Source organism: Anarrhichthys ocellatus, unplaced genomic scaffold (assembly GCF_004355925.1).
Source record: "Anarrhichthys ocellatus isolate YVR2014 unplaced genomic scaffold, GSC_Weel_1.0 scaffold5, whole genome shotgun sequence".
NCBI lineage: Eukaryota > Metazoa > Chordata > Actinopteri > Perciformes > Anarhichadidae > Anarrhichthys > Anarrhichthys ocellatus.
Genome location: NW_022280035.1, coordinates 3,649,578 through 3,672,938, shown reverse-complemented (window position 1 = coordinate 3,672,938; position 23,361 = coordinate 3,649,578). Strand labels below are relative to the sequence as shown.

At 42.8% G+C, this 23,361-nt stretch overlaps 1 protein-coding gene across 1 annotated transcript; it reads right to left on the bottom strand.

The window, feature by feature from the left end:
• Positions 1 to 89: 89 nt before the first annotated feature.
• LOC116381911 (collagen alpha-1(II) chain-like) lies at positions 90 to 21,420 on the bottom strand. Its single transcript, XM_031844416.1, has 54 exons — positions 21,146 to 21,420; positions 19,123 to 19,329; positions 18,037 to 18,053; positions 17,849 to 17,881; positions 17,070 to 17,102; positions 16,838 to 16,891; positions 16,401 to 16,493; positions 15,499 to 15,576; positions 15,202 to 15,246; positions 15,017 to 15,070; positions 14,616 to 14,669; positions 14,213 to 14,266; positions 14,049 to 14,102; positions 13,912 to 13,965; positions 13,754 to 13,798; positions 13,587 to 13,640; positions 13,426 to 13,470; positions 13,242 to 13,295; positions 12,741 to 12,839; positions 12,586 to 12,630; positions 12,372 to 12,470; positions 12,215 to 12,268; positions 12,020 to 12,127; positions 11,877 to 11,930; positions 11,625 to 11,723; positions 11,449 to 11,502; positions 10,941 to 11,039; positions 10,671 to 10,724; positions 10,523 to 10,576; positions 10,386 to 10,439; positions 10,157 to 10,210; positions 9,205 to 9,249; positions 8,916 to 9,014; positions 8,174 to 8,281; positions 7,967 to 8,020; positions 7,809 to 7,862; positions 7,659 to 7,712; positions 6,671 to 6,724; positions 6,469 to 6,576; positions 6,331 to 6,384; positions 5,663 to 5,716; positions 5,368 to 5,529; positions 5,165 to 5,272; positions 4,735 to 4,842; positions 4,508 to 4,561; positions 4,295 to 4,402; positions 4,144 to 4,197; positions 3,912 to 4,019; positions 3,763 to 3,816; positions 3,040 to 3,147; positions 2,629 to 2,917; positions 2,081 to 2,268; positions 1,709 to 1,951; positions 90 to 1,597 (listed from the first exon to the last, which is right to left on the bottom strand). The coding sequence occupies exons 1-54, from the start codon at positions 21,237 to 21,239 to the stop codon at positions 1,451 to 1,453; spliced, it is 4,464 nt and encodes a 1,487-aa protein (XP_031700276.1). The 5' UTR covers positions 21,240 to 21,420; the 3' UTR covers positions 90 to 1,450.
• Positions 21,421 to 23,361: the final 1,941 nt, after the last annotated feature.

The following is a 23,361-nucleotide window of genomic DNA, read 5'->3' as shown; positions in this document are numbered from 1 at the left end:
TTCACACACTCGCACACACAGACTATGCACTCACAGTCAAGAGTAACAAAGGATAACAAACAAAAAAAAAATAAAACATTTAAGCACACATGAACGGTTCTGGTGAAAGAAGAAATACGTTCCCACGCCATTTCTGTTTTTATTCAAAACTCAATTAAAAATCAACTTCATTCTTAATTCGGTTTACCTTTTATTTTCCAATTTACATCAATTAGAAGTGTACCAAAATAAAAACAAAAATGATCATAATAAAATTAATTTAAAAAATGTACACGCCCTCACACACACAGAGACAACCCACCCTGGTTGTTTTTTGAGCAACCGTCCTCGGTCGGCCTCTGAGTATCCCGTCTCCCCTGTCTCACCCCGACTGCACCCCTCCTCCAGGGTGGAGTGTGAGTGTGTGGTGTGAGGCTAGTGGGAATTGGGGTATGGGTGGGGTGGGGGACTGAATTACAGAACTCATAGCACCTTCTGAAGAGAGAGCAACCCAAAGCAAAGATGGCCATACAGCCCCAGATTCCACTGAAAGCAAATTTTTGGTCAGCGCAGATTTAAACTCAACATTTTCACTTTGTTTTTCAGCGTGAGGTAGCTTTAAACAATCTGGATGACTACAATAAAAGAAATCAAAACAAATTTCCCTCAAATTCTTTTGAAAACAATTTATGGATGAGAACTGGGCCTTGCTCTGATGTACATCCCAAATGTAACCTCACTTTCCAAAAGGTGTTGGTGTGCATAAAGACACATGTACACACATAATGTGGAAATATATATATAAAACCATCTGGTTGTTTATAAACACAGACTTTTACAACAATAGAACCAAGGATGTATAATACACAGTAAAGGTTTTACTCCCGCTCACGATGTACAAGCCTGGAGCACCTGGATTTGATTTTACTGAGGATATTTATTTTGGTCTACACTGATTCAAAATGCCGTATTTGTGTGTCAGGAGGGAAACATGGAGGGAGGTGGAGTAGGACTGGGACAGAGGCTGCGCGGCTGTTCTGTAGTGGAAAGGGGGCTTGTCTTACTTACAAAGTAAACCCGTCCAGTCCTACCTCAACTCTGCCCATTCGGGTTAGACAATAAATAAGTGACATCAAGTCATGTTTCTGTTCTCCATAACTTGTTCGCTTGGTCCCTCTTCCTCCTGGCTCTGACTCATTCCAGTCAACAGTGGGCCATGGGAAACATGACTGGATCTCAGGAAGCAGGGTTGACAGAGAATGCTGGTGTGGTGTACAGATATTGCCGGTGCCCTTCAGCGCTAACATCCAGGGAGTACAACTTGGAGAGCACTTCGTTGTGAGAGGAAAAAGTATCAATTTTCTTTTATAATTTCCAGTCTTCTTTATTGTGGAAGTGTGTGTGTAATGTTTCATGGTTGAGTTTATTTATTTCCTGTGTTTTCTTTGGGGGGCCATTGTGATATTCCACTTTACAAGAAGCAGACTGAGCCTACTTCGACTCCGAACTCCTGATCCGCTCCGCCGATGTCCATGGGAGCAATGTCCACGATTGGCAGACGGGAGGTCTTCTGTGTTTTGTACTCAAAGACAGTCTTGCCCCACCGGCTTGTATGTTTCTGTTGGTTGAGAGTACAGGAATGTGTTAACAGCAGTCACATAATACAATGACAATATATAAAACACAGGAAAGATTCATTCTTCCTGGCTCTATTTTGCAGAAGCCTCACCTTGCAGCCGTCCTCCAACACGGTGTACGTGAAGCGACTGGTGCCCTCTGCGCGGATCTCCACATCGTTGGAGCCCTGCAGCTTCAGGGCCTTCTTCAGGTTGCCTGTGGCCTGGTCCAAGTAGGCTACGCTGTTCTTGCAGTGGTAAGTCAGGTTCTGGGACGCTTCGGTGGACAGAAGCCTCAAGAAGGTCAGCTGGATGCTGCCAGTGTTGGCAATGGGGCCGTCATCAGCGTAGTTGAACTGCACAACCGCGGGACAGGTCAAAGGGAATTCATTAGCAAGCTTTCACGTTTAGGGATCGTTAAGTTCTACTTCAAGATCAGTTTAACGGACATTATCCGAAGCATTGTATCGTTAAAGTGCACTCACGTGGAATCCTCCGTTCATGGTCTCTCCGAACCAGACGTGTTTGCGGTCATTGCCCTTGCTGGTCCACCAGTTCTTCTTTGGTACCTCGGCGATGCTTGCGGAGACGCAGGTCTCTCCGCTCTCCATGTTGCAGAAGACCTTGATGGCATCAGCTATGCTGCCGATGTTGGGGTCAACCCAGTAGTTACCTGGAGAGATGAGAGAGACTTGGGTTAATAAAGAGCGACGCCTGTTTTTATTCTAGCAAAAAGCATATATTAGCATTTCTAGATCAGGTTTGGACATCAAGGGATCTGTATTTTGTTAAAGATGAGAGGAAAGCTGATCTTGTTCACAGAAGTAATGACATTCCTGTCTTGGTTTTATACATTTTCACACCAGGATGTAATAATATAATTTTTGAGGTGTTGTAGAAAGACATATCTAAAAGAGAATAATTCATAATTTGCTAATATGCATTCACCAGTTAAGAACATTTTAAGGCAAAATGAGGCACATCAGCACACTTTCATTTCTTCACATCATTTTAGACTCCCCGGCCTACTCACCACTCTTCCACTCGGGGTGGCACAGTTTCAGGTCTCTGCAGGTGCGAGCAGGGTTCTTCTGGCTGCCGTCGGGGCTGCGCAGGTTCTCAATCTGGCTGTTGAGTGTCTTTAGTGTGGAATCGACCTCCACGTCATGCTGCCTCAGGGAGCTGGAGGCCTCATCGGCCCTCATGTACCTGAGAGGATCGGGGGACTTCTCGATCTGACCCAGACCAGCGAAGGCCGACATGTCGATGCCTGGGCCAGGAGGACCAGGTGGGCCAGGGGGTCCGGAGTTACCAGGAGGACCCTGTTAGCAGGAAATGGATCAGGTGGGCATTCCGGTACAATCAGGTGTAGAGAGACAGCGTTGAAAAAGGCCAGTAGAAAGGCTCAGTGGAGTTTAACTTATATTTAGGACATGTTACGTACAGCAGGACCAGATTCTCCAGAACGTCCACGAGGTCCAGGGGGTCCAATGGGGCCAAGCTGTCCATTTGATCCATCTTTGCCAGCAGGTCCGGATGGTCCAGGTGGTCCCTATAGAAACAGCGAGTGTAAGTGAACATGTCTGCGTTTATCTGAAACATTACTTTATATTACGAACTTGTGCTTTCTATTCAAAGTGTGGAGCTGTGCCGGTTACTTATTTTTAGATCCATCATGCAGTCTGAATAAAAATCTGATTAAGCAATTCAAATGTGCCAGCAGTTCCTCTCTATTACCCCAATCACCCCCAAACCCTTCTGCCTTATTATGCATGAAGAGTATTTGTCTGGTGACATTTCTCTTCATTTTCCTTATCGGGCTCAGCGCTTAGCTAATCTAGAATAGATATTGAAGTCCATTTCTGATCTCAGCAGGAGCGGTTTCACAAATCGCGGCCCCTCCTGTCCGTCTGCCTCTTCTCTGAGCAGAGAGTAATTACGAAATGCCTCAGCCGCCCCTCTTATCGCAGCGGTGGGTAATTAAAGCACGTGGCCTCTCCTGTCCCCGTCTTCTTCAGGTGATTTGAGAATTACAAAAAGACTAACCCGTGCCCTTCATTACCATCACATATCTGAGGTGTTAAAGCTGCAGGATGGAAGTGGAAAAAGAGTTTTTTCTTCTCTTTCGCTTATTGCTTCTTTTTTTTTTCGCGCTCTGCTTTCTTACCTTAGCTCCGTTTGGTCCGGCAGGTCCGGCAGCTCCAGAATCTCCAGAGGAACCCTGTTAGGACGAGGACAATGACAGATTAGATGGCAGAGCAGACAGATCAGAAGTGGTGTGGAGCAGGGGTGAACTATTAGATGTGGATTACTCACAGGAGGTCCGGGAAGACCCTGCAGACCAGTGAAGCCACGGTGACCCTTCTGTCCCCTTTCTCCAACCTCACCACTCTCTCCCTTGTCCCCACGTGGTCCTTGGGGTCCCTGGAGTAAAGGTTTAACATGTATTAAAATGCATGGCTGCCTATGTGTAGCACTCTTAATTAGCTAAATCAAATTAAAATAAAAACATAATAGTATTGTTGCCATTAGAGATGGTGATACTCACAGCCATCCCTCTAGCGCCGCTGGCTCCAGAGGGCCCTGCGGGTCCTTGAGCGCCCTAAAGAAAAGAAACAATAGTGTGGGTCAAAAATACGGATCGATGCCTGACACTAGGTCTTCTGCCTGTGGGCCTTACAGGATGTTGCGTTACTTACGCCCTCTCCTCTGTCTCCCTGCTTGCCGAGGGGTCCGACAGGTCCGGTGGCACCGGGGGCACCGGGAGCTCCAGGGGCGCCAGCGGAACCGGTGTTACCTCGCTCTCCCTACAGGAGGACAACAAGGTGATCAGGAAAACAACAGATCTAGTCGACTTTAGTCAAACTGTGGGATTTTGGACTAGAGTTTTTTGTGAGGCTGAAGTCTCTCACCTTGACTCCAGTAGATCCGTCTCTACCAGGAGGTCCATCTGATCCAGAGGTACCCTGAGATACAGAGACATGTTTTTAATGAAATGACAGACTTACATTTTTTGATGGATCAAGATGAATATTGTAAATGCTGTTCCTACAGCCATAATGTGATGCACAACTAACGGGACAGCTGTCCTGCCATTCGTAACATTTTGTTGTTGTTGTTATTATTCTGTAGGTCTGACCTCTCTGCCAGTCTCTCCAGAAGGCCCAGTAAGTCCAGGGGGTCCCACAGGTCCAGGAGGTCCGCGGTCCCCAGCAGAGCCAGAGCCTCCTTGTTTACCAGGCTCTCCCTAAACACAGAGGGAATATCTTCATTAGATTCCAGTAGCTCCTTTAACATCGAAGGTACACCGAATAATCTGCTGGTCTTCAGTGGATCAGTATTTTGTGTCTATTCGCTAAGAAACTGGAGGATAACTAACAAGAATAAGACTCTTTATTGCAAAGTTACAGTAAGATTAAGGTTTATCCCACTGAATTGAGTGAATTTTTTTAAATATTAAACAGCAACCAAATTTTAAAGAAGTTTTTTTTTTTTAAACATAAGGATCTGGCTCTTATCAAATTTTCAAACAGTTTACATGGAAGCTAAATGTTGAAGAAAACACTTACAGAAGGTCCAGGGAGACCAGCGAAACCTCTCTCTCCACGCTGACCGGGCAAACCAACAAAACCACGAGATCCAACCAGACCCGCAGGACCTGAAGGCCCATCGTCACCCTACAGAGTCAGGAAAGAGAAGACTGAGTCTCACACTCTTGTCACCAGTAGACAGGTACTTAATGTGTTCCTGTGAGGTGCAAAATAAAACTCACAGGTTTTCCAATGACTCCAGCCTCTCCCTTCTCTCCTTGTGAGCCAGAAAGTCCTCGGAGACCACCGTCTCCCTGTCTTCCTGGGAGGCCGGCATCACCACGAGCACCCTTCGGTCCATCTTTACCAGAAGAGCCAGCAGGGCCGGCAGAACCAGGGTTACCCTGTCATGGAAAGAGAGAGGATTTAAGTGGGTGAGAGCAGAAATACACTCAAAAACAAGGACACAAATCCCTTTAGATCGACTGAGTAAATTGATTTCCCTTTCTACGAATTTGTTATTGATGAAACACTCACATTAGGGCCGGGAGATCCAACTCTGCCAGCAGCACCAGGGAAACCAGTAGCGCCCTTTCAAAGAGAACAAGACTTCAGTAAACATAATCATACCCAACCTGTCGACCTGTGAACTACTCTCATCATCAATAACTAAGGTCAATTAGGAAGAAGTGTTGTAACCAGGAAGGATTCAGCAAATATAAATCATCAATGCATCTCAATTCACAGTGATCTAACTGATGATTATGTCCATCATCAACTAATCTGCTGACGCTCTTCCCTATTCTCCATTAACTGATTGGTCAACAGATGTTAAAAAAATGAAATATGCCTTTTAACAATTTCCTAAACGCCCAAGTCGCCACCTTCAAATGGCTAGTTTTGTCTAGTCCAACAGTCCAATACCCCAAAAATAAGCAATTCACTATCACATGAGACGAAGAAACTAGAACTTCATCACAACCGAGGAGTTGGAATTAGAGGATTAGTGACCGTTTGATATTTGTGCTTTGAAAATCATTTAAATGATAATTGAATTATTAATTAATCGACTAATCGTTTTAGCTCTCCAATCCTTATCTTAGCTCTTAAAAAAGTCAATGAATGAATGAATGAATCTGCATTCAGCTGAAGTATTTTTTGCGATGTATTCTTCATGTGATTACATAAACATAGGAGTTACTTACAGCAGCACCCTGAGCACCACGTGCACCTTTAAGTCCAGATACACCAGTGGGTCCCTGAAAATGACAATGAACGATTAGTCATCTTGATATTACACTACAGTGTCTTCATTTTATATAATATGAATAAAAAATACCCACCACAGGTCCAGGAGCACCAGATGGTCCCTGAGGTCCAGGAGAACCACCTTCTCCCTTCTGTCCAGACTCACCAAGCTCTCCCTTAGCACCAGGCTGACCATCTGAACCCTGGACATTTTAAACAGAAAAGTAATGTTATTATATCAAAACCATCTTTCAGTTGTTTCATTTTAACAGACGGTGCTGCGTTGACTTTACTTACAGGAGGTCCAGCAAAGCCGGCAGGCCCGTGAGGACCGATCTCACCACGGTCACCCTGCAAGAGGACAGAAGAGCTCGGGGTGAGATATATTCATGCTGTTTTTATTATTATTCTTTGACACTATGTTTCTTTGTTCTTGTAGAAAAAGGAGAACAAATATAATAATATTAAAATAGATAAATAAGATTCTCCCCGCATATTTACAACCTTGTTGGAGTAACAGCAGTCCTTGTCTGATTATTAGCATTAACACATAAAAATCCTCCACTTAATCTCTAACTATAGAAGTTTCTCCTTCTTCTTCTTCTAGTTCAATAATGTATTTGTCACTAGCAAAGTGTCTACACTGTCCAAATTCAGCTTAGCGATCCCCTCTTCATGTTACTGTAATGTTTTTACTGCATCATGCTCTGTCCAGGCTAAAGGACGCTATTCAATTTGAGACTTGGTTTAAAAAAGACCAAACACATACAGCATTGCTCTTTACACATTGCTCTTTTATTATTGATCATTATTTCAAGCAGCAGCTCAGTTCCAGACACATGCACACCAGCTGATTAACGTGTGATGCGTACTGCATCACAGCTTCATAACTAGTACATTAGAATAACTATCTGTAACTCTTTGGCTTCAGATTACGTACAAAGCCCAGCCCCAAGTTACCTTTCAGATCCTTTATTGCCCTATGTCCCTTCCTGAGATCATCCGATTCCTTGTTGTACCAAGGACCAGCTTACATACATAAAGGTCACAGAGCCTCCTAGACTGTGGAGTGACCAGCCTGAGGAGATCAGGGCTGCAAACTCTGTCTCAGCTTTTAAATCACTTCCAAACACCCACTTGTGTTTTCATTTTAGTTCGTTTTGCTCTCTCTTTTTGGCATTGAGTTCATATCATCCTCTTTGTGTTTTAAATGTATTCTGTGTTTTATAAGTTTATTATTATTATTATTATCATTACTGTACACATGACAAGAAGAGGTACTTACAGGAGCACCACGAACACCAGTGGCACCATTAGGGCCACCAGCTCCAGTTTCACCCTGGATAGGAGAGAACCAGTCAGTCAAACCAACCAAAATAATTCAACTCAATTGATTTCCCTTTAACAATCCAAAGGGTGACACTGTTATTCTTACCTTGGCTCCATTGGGTCCAGATGGGCCAGGAGGACCAATAGGACCAGTCAAACCCTGAGGAAGAGCATGGATACAGAGTTATAGATAACAGAGGGATTGAATGTGATTCTTCTGTTAGATGACTTCACTCGGAGACCAAGGATTCATGTTGAACTCACTCTTCCACCGTCCTTTCCAGAAGCTCCCTCGGGTCCTTTCTGTCCGTTGTCACCCTGTTGGACAGAGAAGAAAGCAGCGTGTTAATTAAACACAGAACTACAAAGGCCTCTGGTCATGACATTTGCTCTTTTAAATGTGCCATTTAAACTTCAGAAATAATGCATGATGTCAAACTAAACGTCCACTTTGAAGAATCCACCACTCACTCTGTCTCCCTTGGCTCCTGAGATTCCACCAGTTCCTCTCTCTCCAGGCATACCCTGCAGGCCGGGGGGGCCCTGGGATCCAGTAGCGCCATTAGATCCAATGGCTCCCTGAGTTACAATGAGAAGATAACTTGTCAGTCAAATTTGTTCATGTCTACTAGTTACTTATGAACTAACTGAGTTGAGTGTGGACATGCTGGTCCTCTTTTTCCTGGCAAAAGTAGAAATATATGAGTAATGTGAAAAGCCTTAAATATGTCCTAATATAGTTTCATTATTCATTTAAAATATGTCAGCGTTTCTCAGAAAATGAGAACTTGACCAAAGCTGCAGGTCCATGTTCAACATGTCCACTAAGAAATGATTAGACCAGAAAGATCTTCAAAGCTTTTTCTTAAATAATTTCAAGGAATAGTTTGGCATTTTGCAAAAATATGCTTATTTGTTCTGTTGCTGAGAGTTAGATGAGAAGGTCTCTTATGTCTGTATGGTAAATATCAAGCTGCAGCCAGCCAGTTAGCTTAGCTTAGCATAAAGACTGGAAACAGGGGAGAATGGCTAGCTTAGCTTAAATTTGGGCCTTTCAAAAACATCAAGGGAATTAGTTGTTAGGACAAGAAGTCCACCTTGATGAAACAGACTTTTGCAGATCTTTTCATATGTTTTTCTTGAACAACAAACATAAATCTAGTCGAGTCAGAGCAACAATTTGATTCTCAACACAAAATCTGTATCCACTGACCTTGGGTCCATCAGTTCCAGGTGTTCCAGGAAGTCCACGAGGTCCCTGAAGACCCTGAGCTCCAGCACCACCCCTCTCACCAGGGAAACCACGCTCACCCTGTCAGGAGACAAAGAGACTCTGAGTCAACACGAGAATCAAGAGATGCTAGCCGTTGCTCAGGTATGTGATGTAAGGAGTGCTCGTTGAATCCTCTTGTATAAAGACAACAACGTAAATAAGTCGTAATATTTATGTATGAATCGTGTGTTTGGAAATGAAGACATGAAGCTTTAACATGGAAACTCACTCTGGGTCCAACAGCACCAGGAACTCCGCCCTCTCCAGAAATACCCTGCACAGAGAAAAGACACAGAGTTTCACACATCTAAATATCTGTGTCGTAAAAACGTCTGCTGAGCTTTCATTGTTAGTAAGAATGCGACAATTAATCTTATAACTAAATACAACTTCAATCCTGAATGTTGCAATGTAATGAAAGTAATCTATCTGAGGTCGAGAAACATTCAGCAGTACGGAATGAGGCTTTTACAGAACTGTACTATAGAAAGATCCTCATTACCAACAAAAAATACATTTCATTTTCAGTTTGAGTAATGTAGTAATGGATTGACTTGAAAAGAGCTGATAGATGTTTAACTTTAGCATATTGTTTTTTGGATATATAGAATATTTTATATATTATTTGTTACAGCAGCCACTGCACATAAATCACAGAAAGTAAATGAGGCAGGTAAGAAAAAATAAGACCAAATTATATACAATGATTAAAATAGACTAATAAAATACGAAATAGAATAGTATAGTACTGAGAATAGAGAGTATAATGTTAACTCAACAGTAACGTTAAACTACAAGAAGATTTGATTCCCAATGTATGTTTGTAAGGTCGATTAGTCATTTTAACTTAAAGTTTAATGTTAAAGTTTACAAATAATAAGATTCATGATTGTCTTCAATAGTCAGTTGCTGATTAACATTAAGCGTTCGCACTGCGATCTCCTTCTTGTTGCAACAGAAATACATTTATTTATTTTTACAGGCTTGAACCAGAGACTGTTTCAGCTCATCTTTCACTTCCTTCATTGCTACATATGCTGTTATTTTCAGTAGTGGTCTTCAGAAAGACCATCATTTGGCATGTAGCTGGACACAGTTTGTGTCAAAAGGGTTGTCGGCCACAATAGACCGACAGATGAAGTAAATCCAAAGTAACAGGTTTGTTAGTGAGTGTCACTCACCTGGTCTCCAGATTTTCCAGCCTCTCCTGGGGCACCAGATGGTCCAGGCAGACCCTGTCCAAGAAAGGGATTCATTATATGATATCTATAAATATAGACCTAAGTCTGCTGGCTTCCTGAATAACTGTTTGTGCAACACAGTCATATTGAATATCAGTCATTTTAATAATCTCGCTTTGATTTTTTCCAGACTGGCGTTTTCTGGGATTTGAAGAGAAAATAAACTCACCTGGAAGCCGGAAGGTCCAGGCTGTCCTTGCTCTCCTCTCTCTCCAGCAGGCCCCTGTGACAGACGCAGACACAGGGGATCAGTCGGGGACAAGTGAAAACACATCTCACAACATGTAACTACACTGAAATACTCACAGCGGGGCCAGAAGGTCCAGAAGAACCAGTCTCACCATCTTTTCCAGACAGACCCTGTTCAAAGAGGAGTATTTAGATTATGAAAAGTGATCTGGAGACCATGAATCTATTTGTGATGTTTTTGTATTCATGGGGAAAATGTACTCACTCTCAAACCAGGACGACCCACAAGACCCTTCTCTCCTGCCTTTCCAGCTTCACCCTGTTGAAGAGAAATCACAGTAAATGATCCGTAGGAAGTCTCTTTAGCTTTGAGTGCTACAAGCTAACCGACAGTAGCAGTACTAGTAGTAATATTTGGCTTCTGAAAAGCTGTATTACTGATTTGTGCCATCTAGACATGGATGTATTTAGACCGTATATTATCGGGTTTTCATTATGCTGTATGTGCTCCTACTGTTCTTCTCTAAAAACTCACGTTGGCTCCCTTTGGTCCAGGGAATCCCATCACTCCTGGCTGTCCACGGGCTCCCTGAGGGCCGGGGGGGCCGGGGCGACCGTCCTCACCAGAAGCACCCTGTCAAAGACACAAAGGTAGGAAATCAGCACTCAAGCAGTGGGAGTTGAAACTTGTGTGTGCTTGCATACGTTCTTCCAGTTGATTATGATTCACACTACAATGTAAAGTCTTATTCAATAAGAGGCTTTCATTTTAGATCATGTGGTGAATTAAGGGTTGTTATATTTCCTGTGTTTGTGCAATAAAGTGCTATTTTCAAGTTTGTTTAAAAATACAGCTGGGAAGCCACTTTGCATGGGTGAGTTGTACTATTTCTGTGTGTTTAAGTGTCTAATTATGAAAGTAAATAACCACATACTTACTTTTATTATAAAATCTATATAAATAAAAACATATCACACTGCTGCTAGTGATGATGGGATGCTGCAACCTTTCATAAGCGTGACAGGATAAATATTGTACTCACAGAGGGTCCACCTTTGCCTTGAGGACCAGCATCTCCGGGACGACCGGTGAGACCCTATGAAAGGACCACACATGTTAGAGATCATCAGCATCAAAAACATATAAAATCAATCCGATCAAGCCAGCAACACTAAACATCCAACGACTACATAACGCTGTCTGACTGCTCTGACTCACTCTGGCTCCGGGGAGGCCGGACTCTCCTGTGCGTCCAGGATCTCCACCGACACCTTTGGGCCCAGCAGCACCAGGAACACCACGTTCACCAAGGGCACCCTGAAGTAGAGAAGATATCAGCCAGTTCAATAACAACCTGGTAGACATATGGCAGCTAGTTTTATGACCATAACAGAATATTTTTGGTGCTGCAGTGCTCAGATCATCTGTTCACGGTGTCGGTGAGCTGAGATCAGTTCTGGCGGGTCATACCTTAGCACCAGCAAGACCGTCCTGACCTGGGAAACCACGGTTACCAGGACCTCCCTGGAAAGAATCAGAGTTGCATTTGATTAGATTTTACTGAAAATAGCAACAAGCAATCTAAAATGTTGTTGAACATCCTGATGACTGACTCTCTCTCCTGGAGGTCCGAGTGGTCCGGCAGATCCAGGCTCTCCTCTGGCGCCTCTCTTTCCTTCTTCACCAGCGGGACCAGGGCCCCCTAGAGGACCAATGGGGCCCTGGAGAAATGAAGATGTGTCAGTAAATCTCCTCTGTGGTCTAATTCTAAAAGATGCTTCAAAGTGGTGTACTTAGCATGTACTTACGAGCTCTCCCTTGGGTCCAGCTTCACCTTTGAATCCAGGAAGACCAGGGTCTCCCTAAACACGGCAAGAAAGGAGGACAGCCACAAGAATAAATCGTCACAACACAAACAAGTATGAAGGTTTCACAGATGATTTAGATTATTCCCAGGTGACTTACAGACTGTCCCTTTGGCCCCAGAGGTCCTGTGGCTCCCTGTGGTCCAGGTGGGCCACGAGGGCCGGGGAATCCAGGAGCACCAGCAATACCAGCACCACCCTTCAAGGAAGAAAAAAACACAACAAAATATCAGAATAAGGTATAACAATGATATCATGAATTACAAAGAAACTATGGAGGACTCTAAAACAATGAATACAGAGAGTGGACTCACAGCAGATCCTTTAGATCCAGGAATACCATCAGTACCGGGGTTACCCTACACCGACAGAGAAGAAGAAGTTCATCAGTGACAAGCGCAGTGTAAGAATGGTAACGTTCTATGTAGCCAATCAAAAGTCTGGACGATCAGGTTGATGGTTAACGAACCGATGCTCCGGAGGGTCCAGGGGATCCTGGGGTACCGGCCTCTCCGCGAGGTCCCTGTGCTCCTTCAGATCCACGGCCTCCAGTAGGACCAGCTTCTCCCTGACAGGACACAATAACTTATCATTTACATTTCATTTATCTGTGAATCCAAAATGTGTACCTCCATTTAGAAAAGCTGAAGATAATGGTGTGTTTAGTACCTGTTCTTATATGTACCCAAATATATATATATATATATATAGATATATATATATATATAGATATATATATATATATAGATATATATATATATAGATATATATATATATATAGATATAGACTCCATGTGAGCAGACTGAATGAAGAGAGATTAATGGCCTGAAAGAACCTCGGAAGAATTCACTGAGTGATAAAGTAGAACCTGAACCACAAATGCTTCAAGTGACACTCGCCAGACTTTTGTAACGTAATGTCTGCCACAGATATGAAATACTAGTTTGTGATAATGTGATTTGGACAAACCTTGGATCCTGGAGATCCTGGGAAACCGGGAGCTCCAGCAGGACCAACGGGCCCCTGTAGACAGAGCAAAAACCTGCTGGTTAGGCTTCATGTCTCATCACTTTGTTGATGTGTTATCCAGAGACATGGCATTATAAAACATCACAAACTAAATTGGATGCAAAGTGGGAACTACGATACTCACAGGTGGACCAGCAGGACCGGACAAGCCATCATTTCCACGGGCACCCTGAAGAGTAAAGAGACAGGATAGTCAGTTGTGTACGCCACAATGGAGAGATTATATGTTTCTTTAAGTTGTTACAGAAAACTAGAGACATATTGATGCATCAGTTTGTTACTCACTGCAGCTCCGGCAGCTCCAGAACGTCCCCTCTCACCGGGCAGACCACGTGGGCCCTGTGACAGCAGATCAGTTTATCTTGATCATTATGAAACACACAGCTTCAATTTATTCACATTCTGCAAATATCAAATAATATAGCAGACCAGAAAGAGCACTGGAGACTCACCATGGGTCCAGGGGCGCCGTTCTCTCCAGAGGAACCAGACTCGCCCTGATGGGAACAGAGAGCAGAGAAGTTAGAAGAAGTGAGAGGAAACAAATTGGGAATATTTGCAAAACGATTCCAATGATATCATCACAAAAAGCTACACGTGGTGGTCTTACCTTGGCTCCTGCGGCACCAGTCTCTCCCTTAGCTCCATCCAGACCAGAGTGACCCTACAGAGACACATCAGTCAGTCATCAGGGTGCAATGAATGAGCGTGAGTTGCAAGTTGCATAAGCAAGGTTGAAACACTCACTCTGTGTCCTTTGATTCCAGGAAGTCCAGGAGTTCCAGGGAATCCACGAGCTCCCTATAATAGAAAAAACAAAACACACAAAATCTTTACACGAGGAACGCTGAACCGCATCTCTATTTTCCTCTTTCGACTTTGACATGCGTTGTAATCCTGGAGTTAGTCACCTGAGGCCCTGCAGGTCCACGCTCACCAGCTTTTCCAGGTTTGCCAGCATCTCCCTAGAAACAAACAGGAAGTGGGATGATTATTTCCTGAAGCAGCTGCTTGATGAGATGTAGCAGCACTGCACTTTACAGTAGAGGAACTATATCATCATTCTCAGCAGCATTGTTAAGAGACTGCCCTCTGGTGGTACGTTTAGAGGGTAGGGAGCTTAAAAGTTGTTTATATGTTAGTTGACTCAAACATCATTGTGAAATAATAGTGAGGCAATCAAGTGAAATAGTTGCACTGTTACTCGGGACAAAAGGCCGTTTTGACTTTTTTTGACTTTAACTTTGTGTCAGTGTTGTGCTTATGTTTCACTGAGCTGTGAGTTTCATACAAAGATGAGGCCTCGACACTTACATCGCTACCAGGTTTTCCAGAAGGTCCAGGTGGTCCACGAGGTCCCATTGCTCCCTGGTATGAATACAAACAAAGGTAAATCATGAGTGACAGCGATGTAATTGCTTTAAAGACAATTAGAAATTAGACATTTGTGCTGCAAAATGCAAACACTGCCTTCACACTGTCCTGCCGTTGAACTACATTTTGAGCAAAATTACAAAATTTGGTGATGAAATCACATATTTTCACTGTGTCAGAGAATTCAAACAGCTTAGATATGCTTATAATATCATTCATAATCAGCATTTGTTTCTGTGGAAGTAGATGCTGCTGTTAAACCCTAAACACTTCAGCAAATGTGAGCAGTATGGTGTCTGTTGGGCACATAGATGCATTCTGGGATACGTGTTAATACTTACAGAGGGACCATTCTCTCCTGCCTCTCCAGGTCCACCTTGGAAACCTTGTGGGCCCTGTAGGTACAAATGACAAAGTAATAAAGATCCATTTATGCCAACAACTCTTCTCTATATGTTTCCACAGTCGCTGTTTGATTTTGATGACCGGTCACGTAGTGATGTAGTGCTGTAATGAGTGTACTTACAGGAGCTCCACTGGGTCCAGGGGGACCACGAGGACCCATGGGACCCTGAAGGAGACACACAAGACAAACAGAGAAAGTTAACCCAGAAATCTATCAGGTAGCTTGAAGTGAATCTACTGAACCACACGGTGGCAGCATTGTAATCATTATTGTTCTCCACTTATCTTCAGCAGCAACTCTGAGACCAGGTAAACGTATGTGATGAGTTTTATGTCATTATGAGAGATGAAACTGTTTACATAGCAAAAACATACACACTTCCTGTTAGATATATTCACTGCACATGGCGCTGCTTACCATCGGTCCCTGCATCACACCCATCTGAGCGCCTCCGGACTTCTCATCGAAACCTCCAGCCATCTGAGCAGCAAAGTTCTGTAACACGCAAAACAGACAGAGACTGACAGTCAGTTATTGCAGTTATTATCCGTTATCCGGCCTGAGCTAAGTGGGCCATTACACACAGCAGCAAGTGAGCCGCATTAACTGAATTAATGACCCAAATGGTGGATCAGTTACCGTGAGAGAAAGTAGAAAGACAAGCTTCACATTCTTCTAGGTCTGTCCGACACGAAGCAATTATTAGTCGACAAACACTTTTATGATTTTGCTGTTGAATTGATTCGTTGATTTAATCTACAGAACTGTGAAACTGAGTTTCTCTGCAAAGAATCACACGAAGACACCACTTTAAATCTTGTGTTCACCAAAGATGTGTTCATACATTTCTTAAAAATAAGTCATTTAGCATGAAAAAGTAATGAAAAATGACTAATCGCTGACAGCAATCTTCATTGACTAAGACCAAAATGACCAATTAATCGACTAAGAAGAGACTACATTCTTCCCTCTTACTTCTTTGAATAACAAAGCAACTTATTTGGGGCTGTTTCTGTGTATCGACTGAGTCAAATGTAGCCAAAGAGAACAACAAGGGATTTAGTGATTGTTAAGAAACTGATGTGTCGGGCCGATTTGACAGGCCGCCATTGTAAATGAGATTTTATTTCTTAATGGCTCGCCTGGTTAATTAAGAGTTGAATATTTACATCAACAGTTTACTATTAAGTCATATATTTATACCTCTGTTTGAATGTTTAGCTAAACATTTCTATCACTGTGTGATACGGGAATAAGAAAATGGGATTTTGTTAAATTGTTGTTGATGCCATTGTGTTACAGGAGTGCCCCACACTCACCCCTCCAAGTCCTGATGGTCCAGGTGAGCCGGGGGGTCCGGGGTTTCCAGGGATGCCGGGCTCACCATCTCTTCCACGAGGTCCAACATTTCCCTAGGGAAAAAGTGAGCAGGTTATTTTCTCTAAATTCATCAGGACTACTAGAGAAGATTCCAGGTCAGAAATGATATAATTTTACAACAAAACATTTGCAGAAGAAGTCTAATGTCTGTTGCGTGATGATTCGATTTGGATGTTCCTACACTTGAGTAGTAATAACGCTGCAATCTCAAACTATTACAGAACTCTGTCAGCTCAGTTGTTATGATCATCAGAGCTGCTGTTGCTTGACTCAATATTTGGCCGTCTGATGCTGCACTCGCATATTAATACGAGGCAATTTCCTGTGAAGGCTGTACTGAGAGGTGTTTGTTAGGGCACAGTGTGTCGGCTCTTACCGTATCACCCTTAGCGCCAGCTTCTCCGCGTCCTCCCTGCTCACCAGAGGGGCCCTGCAAAAAACAAAGATATTTGTCTCAGTAAGATCCCCAGGATGAACTAAACTCCTATTTATAATCAAATTATTGTCAACCAATAAATATTTATCATCAAACAATGCTTGAACAAGTGTAGAATAAATGTAATAAGATAAACCTTCTCAATAAAATGAATAAAGTGTGTAATATTTACCATAGGGCCCGGTGGTCCTTTTGGTCCAACAACCTGCACCAGGGTGAAAAAGAAAGCTTTTGTCAATTACTCTTTATTAGAAGACCAATCGCTCATATTGTGTCCAGTTAAGTTAAAATGAGAGAAGAACATTCCAGCTTCGCAGGAGGTGGGCATCAAGCTAAAAACACAATCTGATGAGGATTTCATTTGACAGGACAAGTTTTCATGAAAACATCACCTCCTCTTAACCTCTGGTGCGGCTGACTCTGGCCACCTGACATGTGCACTTGCAGCAAAGTTGCTGAGAGGATCTAAGAGGATTTGATTGGGTTCATTATGTCCAAGGAATGCGGGGTTTATCCTCGTGTAATATAAAGTTCAATGAGGGATTGTTGGGCATTGCAGTTAGCTTCTCATGAGCGAGAAACTGCCCCTCTAATGATCAAAAATGCTTAAAACTGTTTTCAGTGTTTGGAGATAAATCTATGTCAAGAGAGAAGAGTCAAATTTTGACGAAGCAAGAACTTGTGAAATATATGTGTTTTAAATGTGCATTGTGTAGGTGATGATTGTGGAAACGAATGGGCACAGTGTTGGACATTTAAAGTTCCCAAAAAAAGAAAACAAAAGTCTGCAATTCATTCCAAATAACAGCAACATAGAAAAGGAAGGTTTGTTGGATCATGTGTTCTCAGGCCCATCACGGCTTTGTGTATAAAGCAGTTTGGAGTGGAATGTTGTAGTACAGCAATGAGACGTTACTTCAGTTTGACAGACTGCAGAGGATTCATACTTACATCAGCGATATCTCCTGGTGCACCTTTCTGGCCCTGATTGATAACAGAAAGAAGTGATATCAGTGGCCTGAAACACTCTACGAAGAAACAAACCACTTAAAGCTACAGATTTGACAAAAAAAAGTTATTTTTAAAGTTACTTGTTGAATGAATGGATACCAGTATTTTCCCACAATCCCCGGCCTCACCTTAGCACCAAATGTCTCTGATGTTGCAGATGGATGTGTGACGGGAGGAAAAGAAGAGCAGAACATTAAAAATGTACAAGTCAGTAAAAACACTTCAGACGCTTGACTGATTTAAATCCTAGTTTGTGATTCTTAGGGAAAGAGACGGGGAAGGAAATCTAACGACGCTAGAAAGGGATCAAACACCATTCACCAAACCCAAAGGCCAACAACCCATCCAGATTATATTAATGGTGGAATGTAATTCCAAGAGGGATGAAGCAGAAGCAAGCATGGACCAGGAGATGAGATTAAAGTGTTTAGATCATTTAAGCAAAATGTGAAAGGAAGTAAAGCTGTAGCAGCCACAGTGATAGCTGGTGTACACTTGTGTATCTTATATTGTTATAAAAAAGACTGTTTATAATCAAATTTGTGGAAATTAATTGATGTTTAAGTGATCTTAAACTTATTATATTTCAAATATAAAACCACAACTCTCTCTTTAACAGCTTTGTACCTATTTATTTGGATAAATCTGTCAAATCGAGACTACAGGAATACAGTGTCTCTTTACACGGCCTTGAGCCTTCGATTCGTCTAAATAGTCTTGACGTGAGGCCTCATACATAGAAGGCCTGAAGACGCCTTCATTTTGCAGGAGACCTCCAAGTGGGTCAAATAAATCACGGAGCTGAGGCTGAGCATGAAAGTAGGCTTCATCTTAGTCATGAGTTAAAAAGAAAAAAGAGCAGGAGGCGTCTCTACCGGTTTAGCTGAGAGCCAGACAACACATGACAGGATTCATCCAATTCCAAGAGGATTCTGTTAATGTTGCTTGTCTGGTCTCCGTCCAAACCAAGCATGTAGAGGGGCCACTTTGGAATAGGGAACATCATTATCGTTATTGACTAAAATGTTTCAGAGCAGCCAAATCTATTAAAAATCACATTGAGAGGCAATGATCAGTGACTGCTGCAAACCCCCGATCGGGCAGGAAATTTGTATCCTAAAGCAGTTCCCCATTCTAAAGTGTGAGCCAGGGTGAGATAAATGCAAGCTAAGAGAGTAATTTATTTATAGGTATGTGAATAAATAAATTACAACCAATGGGGGCACTGGCATCAGCGGGGCAGATGGGACAGCACTCTCCAGATGGGATGAGAGGGTTGGCACATTCTCTGATCTCCTCGCAGATTATCTCATCACACAGAACCGCTCCGCTGTCGCACACACAGATGCGACACGGCTCGGGCTTCCACACATCCTTATCATTATACTGCTGGCCTTCCTGGATGCAGCCACCTGCCTCCTCTGTGGTGGCCAGCAGGGGGCGCGTGGCAGGTGGACAGAGGAGGGGGTGGGGGGAAGACACAGAGGATGGTTCAAGAGAGAGAGAGTTAGAAAGGTATTGGGGTTTATACAGTGTTGAGGGTTGTGAAGTAGATGTTAAAAAAAAAAAAAAAAAAAAAAAGTTGTGAGGGAGTAAGAGGATGAAAGGGGGGTCAATGGGCACGGCAAGGAAGTAGGAGTAAAAGCAGTGTGGGGGTGAGATGGAGGAAGAGGAAGGAGAGAGATAAAAGTTATCCTGCATCAAAATAACGCTCTGAACACTTCATGATGTAGTGCAAAGTACACAAAAAGGTGACATTCAAGAAAGAGCATTACATGATAAAACACATAATTGATGTCAATGAATAGGAAGTGGCCTTGTTCCTTTGATGCTGATGAACAGGTGGTGGTCTGACCCAAAAATACACTGGTACAATTCAGAAGCTGTGGACTATAACTCACACGTTTTAAAAATAACTAAAGAAGTTATCATAAGGAGAATTTTTTTACAGCCGCATAAAATGTAATGTCAACAGGAGCCACAGTTGGCAGCTGTGTCTGAAGCCCTAGTTGAGGTATTTCACGTGGTCGGCTGAGTATATTTGACCTGCAGGCCGGCTCGTATGAATGAACCTCTCTTACAGGGATACTGTGCCCATTTGACAAGCTGCTGCCTTAAGTAAACACATGGGTCCTTCTAAATTTCTCCATCTGGATCCCGTAGCTGTGTCGAGCGCCAGTGCAAACATCTTGCGGAATTAAGAATGGGTGTTTTGTTTAATATGTACAGCTTAGAGCTGTGGCCTTCCAACTGCTGTTGTTTGTTTTTTAAGCCAAAGTGATACTTAGCGCATACACGTCACAAGGTTTAGTTCCTGATCAGAAATGGGCTACTGAAACCTTTTCTTTCTTTACCACCATTCTTTTTTTTTTTACAATCTATGGTGTAATGTAATGCTAAAAGCCTATAAATGCTATAAGAGAGGGAACTGGAAGCAGTAAAGCCCATCCTTCTATAAATACAACTATGTGTCCATCATCTGTTGACTCCCTGCTGTGCACCCTGTCCTCTGTCCCACTCCCTCCCCACTACCCTTTGAGCCTGCTAGCCTGGGGTCAAGCTCTGTCTGACCCCGTCACTTCACATCAAGAAAACCTCTGAATCTGCTCCAGACAAATCCTGTGGGTCAGGTTTGCACATGTTCTACATGTCTTTAAAACAATACTCACATTTTCATTAAGACTAATTTTCAAGAAAATCCTGATTTGTCTGACAAGTGTTTCTTCTACATAATGGTTGGGAAAAAAAGTAATCCAACATCATTTAAGGCATCAATAAGCTTGATTAAGCAAGATTTGCTGCTTAAAAACTAACACCACAGTTTGAGCAAACACAGCAGGACACGCTGAGCAGCAGGACGCAGGTGAGGACAAACGGACACTTGTTCACCTTGTCCTCCATCCCACACTGATGTGCCTTGACAGCCTCACCTATCCCACAGAAATACATGGACTGGCTTACTTGGAAAGACCACTGGTAGCCTGCTTGACATTATACACTCACATCAGCAGAAACAATTAACTACATAACTGTGAAATTGCATGTAATGCTGGCGTTGTGCTCTTCCTGCTCATCATTTGACATCACACCTCCAGCATTGGATTTACTTTTCACTATTCTTCTGAGACATCAGGTAGAGACGACTGGGAAGGCAACAATGTCATCAGAGTAACAATCCACTTTTTCTTTTTTGCAATTAAAAAGAAGAAGAAGTCAAGAAAAAACAGTGCAACTTACGGTCGTCCTCTTCCTGACATCTGACCACGGAGAGTAAAACAACTTGGGATGCTACAAGTAGCAGAACAGTCCTTGAATCCACAAAGCCGAACATGTCTAAATATTAGACAGTAGCTTGGGTGAGAAGTGAAGGGATGGACGAGACCAGGCTTTTCAGTCAGTGGTGTGTTAAGTGTGCGTTCCCAGAGACTTATGGCACCATGCAGTCAAACCCTCCAAACTTTAAGTGAAATCCAACGTGGGGCCCCAGCTGGCACTCTGCACCCACTGCGTCAGGGCAAGCAGCACGGTTTTATGTCCACTGTGCCTTGTATGGATCCTTCGTATATTCCAAAATGCCAGTCCTTCCCCCAGACCCCCTGTCAGGCTGAAACCCGAACCTCACCTCCCTCCCCTCAGTCCAGCAGCATCTACCCTCCCAAGTCTTTTTTTTTTAACTCCAGCCCTCCTTCCTCTCTTGACCTGCTTGGCCTGGCCAAGAGATGCACCTTCACTTTCACATTAGAAAGGGAGCACAGGTCAAGCACTGACTCCACCAATCTCAAAGCTGACGGAAAAAAGTGGAGAAGAAATTACAGTAAATTTGAAGTAAAATCTTTGTTGTAATAAAACTGATTATTATAGTGTTGTTACGGTGTACAGATACATGATTAAATGATTTTTAAAGAATAATATATTCTAATGCTGTTTACAGACCAACTACAGTATTGTCTTCATAAAATAAGCTACTGTATGTCTATTGTTCTATGTCTTAATACTTCTAAGTAAAATCAATCCAGAACTTTTCCAGACCTGTCCTGATCCTGGTCTTTCCAGGCCTCGGTCAGACTTTTCTAACAACATAGCTAAAACATGATAAATCAAAGTAGGTATAAGAAAACTGTTCACAAACCTAAAATTGAAAAAAAAATACTTTTTTTAGCCATAAAATAATGGTGAAATTCACAAAATCATTGTGTGATTAAGGCCAGTTTTCATCTAACTGCTGTGTAACTAAACTTAAATCCTCTCCCACTTAATTAACTGAACATTGGCTTTTAACTTTCACCTGAGAGCTAGAATTCATTTTGTATAAAAAGAGGTCTCAAATAGTCTGGCGAGGACAAAAAAGAGCCATGTGCAGTTAAACTCTCAGGTTATGGGAACTCAACAATGGGTCAGTGGGGTTGTTTGTTTCGGTCTATAGTCTCCTGGATTATGGATTAATCCTCAGACTTTAAACAACCTCAAAGTGTTGCGCTGACCAATCAACAGTGCAGTTATGTCGTGCTCACATGGCGGTCAAACTTTCTGAGAGCCTTGTCTGTTTGGACAAAGACCATTGGCAAGAGGCTGTGGGATCCAGTTAAAAGAACGATCACAATAGAAGTATAGGAGATAGGAGTAACATTTTCTGTATTTAGAAGTTATATATATATATTATATTCATGTCTGTATGTCACTTCCCCATATGCACTGTAATTGTCCAGTAGATTTGCAACAGGATTGATTTACCTTCACAGAAAATTCCTGACGAAATAGCACATACATGGCATAATTATCTATTGTGGGGTTGAGCCAGAAGGGAGATGAAATGCCTGTGTGATCTTTATCATGTACCTCTCTCTAGATAGCACAGGTGAGTGGGCTTGAAAGGGGGTCTTTGTCATGAGGAGAGGCACAGTAATTCCAGAGTCACAACCTTTTAGAGAGCCCCCCTCATTTCACATACAGGAAAGAAAGATTTGAAGCCACCATCCTAGCTCTCGTCTACCAGATCTACGAACTGTTTGGTATATTGGGATCGTGTTTAAGGAAGACGTTGGGGGAAAACTGCTCCAACCAAAAGGCATCTCCTCTTTTTGTGTTTTGTCCTCTTCCTCTGACTATAACGAGTGATCGTCATAGCTCAGGTCGGCAGTGCAGCACCCTGGTTTCATAGGATCTTCTGGTTTTCGTGATCTCAGGTTTACTGGGACAAAACAACCAGCGATGATACACCAGCAACGAAAACCTTTCAAGAATTCAAACAGCCAGTTACCCAGCTGAATAAATAATCTGTGGCGTTTAGACAATAGAGGCAGTATACTGTGCCATTTTGTGTTAAGTTTGCTGTGTCAGGTCAAGTCATTGTTGCTGTGTCACGTAAAGAAAGACGAAGGTGCAGTTCTGTTGGAAGAGGCTTTAACTTGGGGAATGAATGAGAGCCTATTCTATTACAGATGTTAACACAGGCG

What these genes read in the sequence shown, in the direction of transcription:
- LOC116381911 (XM_031844416.1), bottom strand. Translation starts at nt 21,239, where the DNA reads ATGTTCGGCTTTGTGGATTCAAGGACTGTTCTGCTACTTGTAGCATCC. An exon ending in CTGGTCTCCCTGGACCTTCT is followed by an intron (nt 4,843 to 5,164) that starts GTAAGTGTTTTC and finishes CTCTGTGTTTAG; the next exon opens with GGAGAGCCTGGTAAACAAGG. An exon ending in CTGGAGAGACTGGCAGAGAG is followed by an intron (nt 4,562 to 4,734) that starts GTCAGACCTACA and finishes TCTGTATCTCAG; the next exon opens with GGTACCTCTGGATCAGATGG.